Below are 12,437 nucleotides of genomic sequence, written 5' to 3' on the forward strand. Positions count from 1 at the left end.
GCACTACTACATACGTTTAATTTATTACACATAGTCAGTATGACAGATTTCCTAACCTCTATAGTCGTCAACTTTAACGCTAAATATCTCGGTTCGCGAGGATTATATTATTATTATAATATTATTATTATATTATATTATATTTCGTCTACGTTCATTAAATTGTTGTCTGTCATCTTATTTGTAGGTTATTTTCTGTTTCGCAGCGTTCCTTCGCTCATAGTTCGACGTCGAACTATGAGCGAAGCTTTGCTCGCTACGGATTTTCGCACGAATCGACGGAGTGGGGGGTCTTCGCCAGCGAAGCTTCGCTGCATGAAATTGTACCTTGGGCTGCGTTCAGGAATTATGTCATAACTCTAGAGTGCATTTTTGCTATAATGTACGTTACGTAATCTATAGCTTAGAGTTATCTGGGTTTCTGAACGCATCCTTGCGTTGCCGCGTTGGCGTCAGGCGTGTTCTGTATGTAGGAGCCATTATGATTTATTGCGAATGTGGTTAAATCATATAATTAGTGATAGATATAATGGATATAATTAACAAGTGTGAAGTAGTTATGAATGAAAAATTAGAAAGTGTGTTAAATAATGCATTATTTTGTACCAAAAGGAATTAGTAGAGTAATACATCTTATATGTGAAAGAGAATTGAAAAAATAATCTGTTGTTAAAGGTTATTAAGAGCATGAGGAAAATGATTAATAAGGTGCAAAAGCAAATGTAATGTGTCAAAGTTTTAATGGTTAATTGAATACACTTAATTTATAATTTAAAAAAAGGATTGTCCCAACAGGTATATTATAAAATAAAAAATGGGAAAAGTTCATACTAGTAAATTTTTGCTGTTCTGATTATCAGAATAATATGCTATATATGTTGAGCTTTGCATCTTTTCTTAAAAATTACTTTCAAGGGAAATAATTTTGCAAATAAAAATGACAGATCCCTCAATGATGAATACGGATCAGCCATACTGTTGGAATACCGAGGTGTTTCAACAGAACACACAATATTATCCAACTCCTCAGATATCGAATTTTTCTGACTATTCTCAACCTCCCAATTTTAATTCGTCATATTCCTACAGTGTACCTCCTCCAAATATTTCTCTTGATATATCAAATATTCCTTCTTCAACTATATCAAATGTTTCCCCTGATATTAACTTGACAAATTCAATGTACTATGCATCTAATACCTACCAAAATGAAACCAATTTCTCCAATAATATCCCTTATCAGAACCAAATGAATTCACAGTGTGGCGATCAGTATTATGGCAGAATGGATTCTGCACAAGAATATATGAATGAAAATTATGTCAACTGGAATACGAAATCTGAAAATGTATACAATAATAATACTGGTAATGAATGGTACTCTAACTCTTCCACGAGTTGGACAACATATGCATCTACTTCATGGTATGATACAACTACAACGAAGTATAATGACAAAGAGAAATTACATCTAACGCAAACATATGATGCATCGCAAAGAATGAAAAAATGGAGGCATAATAACAAAAAAATGTCCAAGCATGCAGTTAGCAAACAGAGATCTAAAAGTCCACATAGTACGCATGAGAAAGTATATAAATCACAATATGAAGATTACAGAGACAGATATCGTCATCATAATAGGGAAATATCTAATTTGAGAGACTCTTCACACGATAGCAAGCATTTTGAAAAATCTAAACAACATGGAAGTCATACATCTTGCTCAGAAGAATCATACATAAGCAATAGAAGTAGGAAAAGATCGAAATCACGGGAGTCTCATTTATCCAAGGACACTATACCAACTAATAACGGTAAACGGACAAAAGGTCTTACTGAAAGAGAGATATTGTTAGAGAAGTATAGGTAAGACTTTTGTATATATTCTTGTGTATTATAAAACTAGTTTTTCTAGAAAAAAGAAATCGATCACTGTTGATTTTTATTCTATACAATCCTACATGCTTCCTACATGCAAGAGTTATATAGATTTATTTTTTTAGTTTTACTTACATTATCACAAGAAGAGACATAATTTATAAATAAATAAAACTTAACCCACTCATCTATCTATATCTTTAACTTATTTCCTTTATACATCTACTTAAATTAGTTAACCTAGCTGTTGCTGTACCCTAAGTCTATCACTCACAAAAAAACCAGATCTGTGCAAACATTCTCTTTTAACTTACTTATATTACATTTCACAGTTTTGCTTTTTATAAACTTTCTCAGTGCTTATTATTTAGTTACATTTAGTCACTACTCATTTTTTCTCCTTCATAATACTTGTCTTATGTTGTATTGTATCTATACACCTAAGCCTTTCCTCTTCCCCTTCATTCTCTTTGTTTCCTTATCTATTTCTTTTCTTTTTATTTCTTTAGAACCTCTCTTTTAATTGTATTCAATTCTTCATTCTAAAGCTTACCTCACATCACCTTATCCAATTTTATGAACCTGCTTGTCTTCTGATACTCGTCCATATAATCTATTTCCATACCGCAAAATATATATCTCCAATGCTTTTTCTTTAGTCAAAATTTATTTGCTTCTTCCATATTCCTTGTAAGAGCTATACATAATGTATCTAAAAAATTTAAATAAACTTTTTTTAAATTTAAACAAAAATTATTAGAGGTGGCTCGATAACATAAAATCATAAAACATAAATAAAAAGAAGCATACAGCCACATACGCAAGATGTTTTTTGCACAAGTCATATATTTAAAATTTTACATGTAAACATTTTCGTCAAGTCGTGACCATTATCAGTACAATAAAGAAAATGTGAGATGTTAAATGATAAAATTGCGCATTAAGTTGTCAAAATAAAAAATCCGAAAATTAATCCTGTTTTCTTGATCTTTTTGACAATAAGATTCAAACTTATTTCTTGATAATTGTATGTTAAGCACGGGATTACCACATTCCGTATTTCCATAACTATCAAATATAACGTTATAATGCAATGTTATTTAGTATAAAGAAAATTAACTTGAATGGAAAAATTTTCAATCCGATAGTAAGACTGCTACGTACGTAATTACACGAACTTTTGTACATAGCTTACTATCAGATTGAAAATTTTTCCATCCAAGCTAATTTTCTTCATACCAAGTAACATCGCATTATAACGTTATATTTGATAGTTGTGGAAACACAGAATCTGGTAATCCCGTGTTCAACATATAATTATCAAGAAATAAATCTCATTGTCAAAAAGATCAAGAAAACAGGATTAATTTTCAGATTTTTGTATTTCGACATCTTAATGCGCAATTTTATTATTTAACATCTCACATTTTCTTTATGATACTGATGATGGACACGACTTGACCAAAATGTTTACATGTAAAATTTTAAATATATGACTTGTGCGAAAAATATCTTGCATATGTGGCTGTATGCTCCTTATTTGTTTTATTTTTTTTACATTAGGCGTAATTATTGTGCAACGAGTAAGGACATAAAGCGAAAACTAAATGAATTATCAGTATTGGGATCTAAGGGTTTACTTGAAAGTGAAAAAAAGATTTGGACACGCACATCACCAGCGGATTTGTATTATGTCAGGGATGAAAATAATTCAAAAATAGTGAAAAGTACTTTGAAGCTGCAAGAATTATGTGTAACATTTAAGAAAGTGTTAATAGACAGAGCAGCTGCAGCGAGAGAATTGCAGGTATATTTATTTCCATAATTATATAAAGAAATTATGTAAAACTATAATATGTTATCTCACTTAGCCACCTTATGAACCACCTCCAAGAAAAACAAGAGCACGTCTTTGCCGTCATAAATCTGAAGCTTGCAGTAGCAGCTCTTCATCCGATAGTGATAATTCTATGGATGAAGATGACAGAACAATGGAAGAATTAATGGCAAAGAAACAGCATCCACAAAGATTGCATCCTGAAATGTGGTTTAATGATCCTGGCGAAGTAATATCGAGAAATGTTTCATAAATCAATTTTTTTTTTGCCTTAACATTGGCCTTAACATTTCAAAATATAGTGTTATTTTTTTAATTATAGATGAATGATGGTCCATTATGTAGATGCAGTGCAAAATCAAGACGTTCAGGTATAAGACATGGAATCTATGCTGGAGAAGGTGCGATAAACAAGTGCGATCTAAATACGAACAATGCAGATAAATTATATCATTATAGAATAACCATTAGTCCACCGACAAATTTTCTTACAAAGACACCGACGATTATTAAACATGACGAACATGAATTTATATTTGAAGGCTTCTCCATGCTTTCTCATTTCCCATTGGTTAAGTTACCTACATGCAAAGTTATAAGATTTAATATTGAATATACAATTCTATATATAGAAGAGAAATTGCCGGAAAATTTTACAATACAGGAACTAGACTTCTTTCGTACGTAGTTTGTTCTATTATATATAAAAAATATTTCTCTTGTGTTACCTAACTTAACCAAAATATTTTTAATTTTCACAGAGACATATTTATTTAAAGAGATTTTGGAACTTGTAGATTTTGATTTACACGCAGCTCAGGACAAATCTGGCTGCGGGCAGTTTCATTTTATGCCAAGATTTGTACGTGACTTAACTGACAATGGTCAAGAGATTCTATCAATAAACGAAGTTCTGAATTATTTGATAAAGAGTAGTACTCTCTTAATAGATCCAGACAATCTATCAAGATTAGTGGCGATGCCACAATATAAATGGCAAGATTTTGCTGACGAGGTAAAGGGGATGGTCGTGACTTATCCAGGGAAGAAACCGTGCAGCGTTCGTGTTGATCAGTTGGATAGAAATCAAGAAGAATTGTGCAATAAGACACCGCTTGCTTATCCTGAGATAGTTCATTTTGGTATCCGTCCACCACAACTTAGTTACGCAGGAAATGCAGAGTAAGTATCTTATAGGATAAGCTGATACAATTTTGAAAATGTGTACAATTTTAAATGAAATAAGATTAGAATCCAATTTTCGAGATTTGGTTTATTCTTGTTTGGTACCTCTTTTAATAGCTTTTACACAATGAAATTTTTGCATCAATATATTTCGATTTTCGATTAATTCAAAATTATGTTTTTCTGATTATATGCAATACATAACTTTATTTTAACACCATTATGTGTACTAATATAGAGTAATTATTACATTTTTTACTTAAAATAATCGTTAAATTTCTTAGAAGTGATCAAATTTAATGAATGCATAAGAAACCTTTCTTTCAATTTTTTGCAAGTTACATTTTTCTTAATACACAAAGCTTATTCTTTAAATATAGTTCTATATCTATGAACACGCTTTTTACCAGTTACCAAAAAGCCTGGAGAGATTACGTGAAATTTCGACATCTACTCGCAAACATGTCGAAACCATCCTTCGAAGATAAGAGAAAATTAGAGGCAAAGGAAAATAAGTTGCAAGAGTTACGTACTCAGAGCAAAATGAAGCGCGATGTCACGGTCGATGTTAGCTCCGAAGGATTTTACAGAACTGGCATTATGTGCGACATTGTACAACACGCGATGTTGATACCAGTACTAGTCTGCCATCTGAGATTCCACAAATCTCTGGATAATCTAGAACGCACGTTGGGATACGAATTTAAGAACAGGTATCTACTCCAGCTAGCTCTCACGCATCCCAGCTACCGCGAGAATTTTGGCACAAATCCGGATCACGCGCGGAATTCTTTGACAAATTGTGGCATAAGACAGCCCGAGTACGGCGACCGCAGGATCCATTATATGAACACGCGTAAGCGCGGTATCAACACTCTAATAAACATAATGTCCAGATTCGGCGCGAAAACGGAAACGGAATCATCGATAGCGCATAATGAACGGCTAGAATTTCTTGGTGACGCGGTTGTCGAGTTCCTTACTTCCATTCACCTCTTCCACATGTTTCCGGATTTGGAGGAGGGCGGTTTGGCTACTTACAGAGCAGCAATTGTGCAAAATCAGCATCTCGCCGTATTGGCGAAGAAACTGAATTTAGAAGAGTATATGCTTTATGCTCACGGTAGCGACCTCTGTCACGACTTGGAGCTAAGACATGCAATGGCGAATTGCTTCGAAGCGTTGATGGGTTCACTATTTCTTGACGGAGGAATAGAAGTGGCTGACCGGGTTTTTGGGGAGACGCTTTTTAAAGGTGAAGAGGATCTTGCCAAAGTTTGGGTCAATTATCCACGACATCCTCTTCAAGAACAGGAACCGACAGGAGATAGACAATGGATTTCCAGCTTTGAACTGTTACAGGTATTAATCAGCATTTTAACAAACTTTCAACTATGAAATCGCTTTTTTTTGATCTTATGTTATCAGAAATTGACCAAGTTCGAGGAATCAATCGGAATAGAATTCACTCATATTCGTCTTCTTGCTAGAGCGTTCACAGATCGTAGTATAGGATATACTAATTTAACATTAGGATCTAATCAACGACTAGAGTTCCTAGGAGACACTGTGTTGCAGCTTATCGTTTCTGAATACTTGTATAAGTACTTTCCGGAACATCATGAGGGACATTTATCAGTAAGCATAGTTCGTAAATTGTTTTGATAATTTTTTTTTCCATTAAATTTATAATCATTTTGTTGCAGTTATTGCGAAGCTCTCTCGTAAATAATAAAACGCAAGCGGTTGTTTGTGACGACCTCGGTATGACTCAATATGCGCTTTATGGGAATCCAAAAGCTGAATTGAAAACAAAAGACAGAGCAGATTTATTAGAAGCTTTTCTTGGCGCACTTTATGTCGATAAGGGTTTAAAGTATTGTCATGTATTTTGTGATGTATGCTTCTTCCCACGTTTACAAGATTTTATTATGAATCAAGACTGGAATGATCCAAAGAGCAAATTACAACAGTGTTGCTTAACTTTAAGAACTATGGACGGTGGTGAACCAGATATTCCTGTGTACAAGTAAGTTTTTATTTTTTTGCCTACGAAAAAAACCTCTGTAAAATTACATATGTGTATATTGTATTTATTTTTGCAAATGTCTAAATTTTCTTCCTAGAGATATAAAGAACAAATGATGCAAAAAATTTATTTTTATATGGCATTCTTATGTGGCTTGCTTTTTCTTTAGAGTCATCGAGTGTAAAGGACCAACTAATACAAGGGTTTATACAGTCGCTGTATATTTCCAAGGAAAACGTTTAGCTACGGCTTCAGGACATAGTATCCAAGAAGCGGAAATGAATTCTGCCAAAGAAGCTTTAGAAAAATCACAAGGTATTACATACAAATAAAAATAATTATTATAGAATTGAAAATAATAAATAATCTACACACACGCGCGCGCGCCCACAAATATGGAATCAATATTAGGCAAAATTCAATTCATCATTGTACTTTTTCATGAAACTTTTTAATATTTTAAATATATACACTCACTGGCAAAAAAAATGGGCCACTAAATTTTAGCACAAATTTTTAATATTTTCAAATAACGATAACTCAATGAAAAATCATTGTATCGAGATGAATCACAGCTCAAATTAAAGCTTGAACGTTCGTTCCTCTTGATGACCATGGAGATCAAATGTGAATTACACAAAATGTAATACTAAATGACACGTTGAAAGCGGACATCGAAAAATAGTTAAAAATTTTTTTTCTTTTAACTATTGCACTGCTCAGAGGAATTGGCTACAGGGCACAAAAGTATATGAGTCTTTAGTCCAGTTTCACAATTCACTGTTAACTCTTAACCAAGGTTTAACTTATTTCTCATCTCTTTTTGATTCTAGAATTGGAAAGAAATAAAGAATAAATTGAACATCGGTTAAGAGTTAACCACGAATTGTGGAAATGTCTAAGAGGATGCTGGAGCGACGGCCAAACTTGATCGTGTCGATAAAACAGATTTTTAATTCCAAATAAAATATTATGTGCATTGAGGAAAACGTTACATGCATTAATTAAAACATTACATACACTCACCGACTAAAAGGTTGTAACAGTTTTTTTCTATGGTTTTCAGAATGCAGCCTACTCACCGAGCGATTGGATTCATAAATAAGAATCAATTGCTCAATGAACAGACTGCATTCCGAAACCCATTTAAAAAAAATTGTTGCTTTTAGTCAGTGAGTGTACATTAAGTAAATCAATAAGTAAAACGTTAAGTACATTTCTTGCTTTGCTATATTCTATATATCACATGAATGCGAGGTTATAAACACTCAAATTGTACTTCTCAACATGGTAGAAATACAAACATATTTTCTTGCGCATCCCAAGTATATCCAGCCAATGAGAATTGCAGCTTAACCCAAAGATCCTAAAAGTAGAGATCGGTCAAAGCCCGGCAGGATGTTGTGAAATCACGTGATCTTGGAAATGCATGCCAATATATCAACGTCAATTTCGATGAGAATCATATGTGCAGCTATTATATCGAAGCGAAGCGCTCCGAAAAGTACCGAGTCTGCACGAATGTGATGTCATCAAACTGATGCGCAGTAGAGTTCTAAATTCGTCCACAGGATGATAATATCCTTGTATTTCTATCATACTTCTCAAGTCTCTTTTAAGCTTCAAAATCAAAAGGTCTCATGATATTCTTATAAATTATAAATTATCCAAATATGGGAAAATACTTTTTGACCTGTATAGTCAAAGCTTAAGGCAGCGCTTAAGATCGTCTTGGTCAAGACTGTCCTTATTTAATCAAGATCGTCTTGAGATCATAACTAGGGCCCGGATGTTTAGGCGCGATCCCGGATCGCGCGTGGAGCACCACTTCTTCTTCTTTTATGGCTCACGCCTCCAAACAATCAATAAGAGGTCGATACGGCCAAATCACGTTTAGTAAGTTAACTTGATAGGAAATTGAGATAAATAGATGTGTTGGCATTAACCATGGAAAGTCGGAGCGCCCAGCTGGGAGTACGGAGTACTCCCCAGGTAATCACGCGTCAGTACATCGAATGCCGAGCGGAGCTGTGAGCTGCGCTAGGATGGGAAGGAAAGGGCAGAGACGAGATGGCGCGCATGCGCTGGGTACCTGGCGGCGCGAGAATATGAATATGAATTCAGAAATGCCTGTTGCAAGTTTTACTGAATGAGAATATAAGGCGACATAGAACTTCTGATGGATTAGCAATAGCATGCGACCACTTAGTTAATTTATCACCTTGATTCGAGTCAATGATACGTCGCAAGTATCGTGTATGGTTGAGAGTGTCCGAACACTCATAAATCAAGTGAATAATATCTTGTTGCGGAGAGCCGCATGAACAGCAGGGGTCGTCCACAAGGTTCTTGCGATAAAGGCTGAAGTTGAGATTGTAATGATTCGAGCGCAAACTTAATCATAACAATCGCCTCTCGAGAGATTTTCTTGCGGAAGTACCAGGGTTTCGCAGATTTTGAAAGACATAATTAAAGAAATAAGTACCCTTAATGTCAGAGGTGGCTTCTAGTTGTTGGTAGAAATCGTCGGTGATTCGTTGTTTAACGACGGCACATAGGTCCGAATAGGGAACTTTGAAGTTAGGCTCAATGTCATAACGGATCGCTCGCTTAGCCAATTGATCGGCTTTATTATTTCCGGAGATGCCGCGATGTGAAAGAACCTAGATAAATTGAATACGCGTGCCCTCGTTCTCAGCCTCTTCGAGTCGCGCCTTGATAAGAGGTATAAGGTAATTGTTGGTGCGAGTACATGTTCCTTTGACGGCTTCGAGTACGCTACGAGAATCGGTAACGATCGTAGCTTTACTTAATTGTAGATCAATAGCTGTAGTTATAGCATTGTATATCGCGAAGGCTTCCGCTGAGAAAATGGAGGTGTAAAAAGAGAGCTTGTACATAAGCTCCCCCTGCAACTGCGGGACGAAAACCGCGGCCCGGAGGGTGTAGATAAAGAGGAGTACGAGCAGGAAATGAAGGAGGAAGAAAAAGAGTGACGAAAATTGGGAAGAGTATAAGAGCGATCCACGATGTTGCGGAAGGTTTGCATTTGTTGAAAGAGAAGAGCCGCAGGAAAATGCGTGCGCAGATAATTCATTTTGTTCATACCAGCGGCCAAATCACAAAGTTCGTGGAGTTTGAGAACTACAGAGTGGTCTGTGACCGAACTGATTTTTAAAAAATAGCAAGAGGCTAGAAGGCGGAATCTAAGTGGGAGGAAGAGTTCCACCGCCTCCGCTTGGACCACATTAAGAGGGGTGGAAACGCGATACCCAAAGTAGAGCCGAAGGGCGTGGTTTTGGATGACCTGTAGTGCCCGCGTACGTTCGTTAGTCATTGTACCAAAAATATGAGTTTCATTTGAAGAATACGTTTACCCTTGAGAGTAATATATGACATGTGCGCTCTGTCCGTAAGTTTCGGATCCAGAAGTACCCCAAGAAAGCGCAAGGAGGAGACAGGAAGAATAGGATGGTTGTGAAAGGTGATGTAGTAATTTGGCTTTATAGAAGGTCTTTTAGTAGAGAATATCATCAGATGTGTTTTTTGGGGGGAGATTTCCAGTCCGCGATCCCCCAGGAATGTTCCCAAGCTGTGAAGAGATTGTTCAACGGAATGTAAAGCCAACATAGTATCCCTTGCAGAAGAAAAGATAACGATGTCGTCAGCAAACTGCAGTAATTCTACCGAAGGGAGAAGTACCGCGTTAACCTTGCGCATGTAGATGTTGAAGTGCGTAGAGCTCAAGACCGATCCCTGCGGGGTTCCCTTGAGGGAAATTTTTGGATCCGAGATTGAACCCTGGTTGATGAATTGCAGAGTGCGGGAAGAAATAAGGTTAGAAATAAAAGCTAGAATAAGAGGAGGGAAATCCAGCAACATAAGATCTTGTAGAAGGATATGAGGCAGTACGTTATCAAAAGCTGATCTGATATCGATAAATAGGGCCACTGTATCCTGTTTCACGAGGAAACCAGAGTGTATACTAGCGACCAGAGCTGTAAGGTTGTCCTGACAGGAGCTGAATTTGCGGAATCCGAATTGATTATTGGGAAGAAAATCGGAAAAGGGAGATTCAGTAAGCCAGTAGAGGCGATTAAGAATTATTTTCTTCATGATTTTTAGTAAGCAAGATGTGAGAGAGATAGGACGAACCCCGCTGGAGTTCGGTTTTGGAATTAAGTGGACGAGAGAATGGGACCATTGGCTCGGAAAGACAGAGTAACGAAAGAGGTTATTGAAGATATTGAGGAGACAATGTAAGAGTTCAGCGGGTAGGACCTTGATAAGACGGTAGTCTATTCTGTCGAGGCCCGGACTAGAGGAGGGTTTGACAGACTGAAGTGCCGAATAGAGCTCGTTAAAGGAGAAAGAAAAATCAAGCCACAAGAAGTTACCTTGATAAGGCAAAGGAATCATTGGTAAAGGAGGAGTGCAGAAGGGGGGGCAAAGCTTGTTGATAGCGTCCTGAATCGCTTCGGAGTTCTCTGCGTTACTGTTGAGAGCGTTGGAGTTGGCCGGGATGAGACGGCGATTTCGAAATCGCTTGAGCATGCGCCAAATATCCGTAGTGGGAGTTTTGTTGTCGAGGGACGCGCAAAAGGCTTTCCAGCCTCCGCGCTTAGCTCTGCGAAGAATCTTGCGACTTTGCGACACCACTGAGCGATAATATATATAATTATCTAGAAAGGGATTATGCTTAAAGTCCCTGAGCGCAGAACCGCGGTTCCTAATCGCCTCAGTACAGTCAGGTGTCCACCAGGGGGCCGAAGGGGATCCCCTGAAGGAGGGAGCCGAGCGAGAGGATCGAGTATGGGGAGGAGGTTTCGGGGGAGAAAACCTCTCGTAGCTGACAGCGATGAGTGCAAGAAAACGAGATGTTGTTCGTTAATACATTCAACAAGAGCACGGCCTGCGCGATTCGGACGAATGTCACCCCACATCGGGTGATGTGCATTAAGATCCCCAAAAAGAATAGAAAACTGATGATCAGCGACAAAAGAAGTAAGAGATGAGATAGCAAAGTTAGAAACAGGTACATTGGAATGTCTGTAGAGTAGGGATGTGCGATCTCGATCCGATCTTTTAATTGATTCGCCAGTATCCGATTTTAAGGTAGATCGATTCATTTAGTAAGAGATCGATCGTTCTTCGAAGCGTAGGAGCGGATTCGGAAATTCAAGATATATTTTGATATCATTTCATTCCTGTTGTTCACTGAATGTTGAACAAGGATAAAATGATATCTATATACACTCAGGTGGTGTTTCTTAATGCTGGCAGCCCTACCCGTTAGTTGATTTGTAACATTTCATTTTGGTCTCTTTCATTTCCTTATTTTCACCTTTAACTATCGTAGATTCTGTATCGTACTTATATCGTTCAATCGTTATCAGATTTGATTCTTATAAGTATAGGCATTTAAAAACTTAAAAAGTCGTATGTTTTTATATAGTAATTTTTATTGTGATTTTGTTGCACTATTAAACAAATATGGTTTATAAT

At 36.6% G+C, this 12,437-nt stretch overlaps 1 protein-coding gene across 2 annotated transcripts in view; it reads left to right on the top strand.

Moving 5' to 3' along the window:
• The first annotated feature begins 459 nt into the window (after nucleotides 1–459).
• The window catches only part of drosha (ribonuclease 3 drosha), a 47,557-nt gene continuing 35,579 nt past the window's right edge, over nucleotides 460–12,437 (top strand). Inside the window, exons 1-10 of one of the 2 annotated variants that reach the window (XM_018512246.1) lie at nucleotides 461–708; nucleotides 1,262–1,869; nucleotides 3,445–3,688; nucleotides 3,753–3,947; nucleotides 4,041–4,398; nucleotides 4,480–4,900; nucleotides 5,314–6,265; nucleotides 6,332–6,541; nucleotides 6,610–6,932; nucleotides 7,102–7,247. In XM_018512246.1, coding sequence (XP_018367748.1) covers nucleotides 688–708; nucleotides 1,262–1,869; nucleotides 3,445–3,688; nucleotides 3,753–3,947; nucleotides 4,041–4,398; nucleotides 4,480–4,900; nucleotides 5,314–6,265; nucleotides 6,332–6,541; nucleotides 6,610–6,932; nucleotides 7,102–7,247 — 3,478 coding nt within the window. In that variant the 5' untranslated portion in view covers nucleotides 461–687. Of the gene's footprint in view, nucleotides 1,870–3,444; nucleotides 3,689–3,752; nucleotides 3,948–4,040; nucleotides 4,399–4,479; nucleotides 4,901–5,313; nucleotides 6,266–6,331; nucleotides 6,542–6,609; nucleotides 6,933–7,101; nucleotides 7,248–12,437 lie in introns of both variants that reach the window. The other variant, XM_018512245.1, reaches the window with a different exon arrangement.

This window comes from Trachymyrmex cornetzi, unplaced genomic scaffold, assembly GCF_001594075.2.
Source record: "Trachymyrmex cornetzi isolate Tcor2-1 unplaced genomic scaffold, Tcor1.1 scaffold397, whole genome shotgun sequence".
Classification (NCBI taxonomy): Eukaryota; Metazoa; Arthropoda; class Insecta; order Hymenoptera; family Formicidae; genus Trachymyrmex; species Trachymyrmex cornetzi.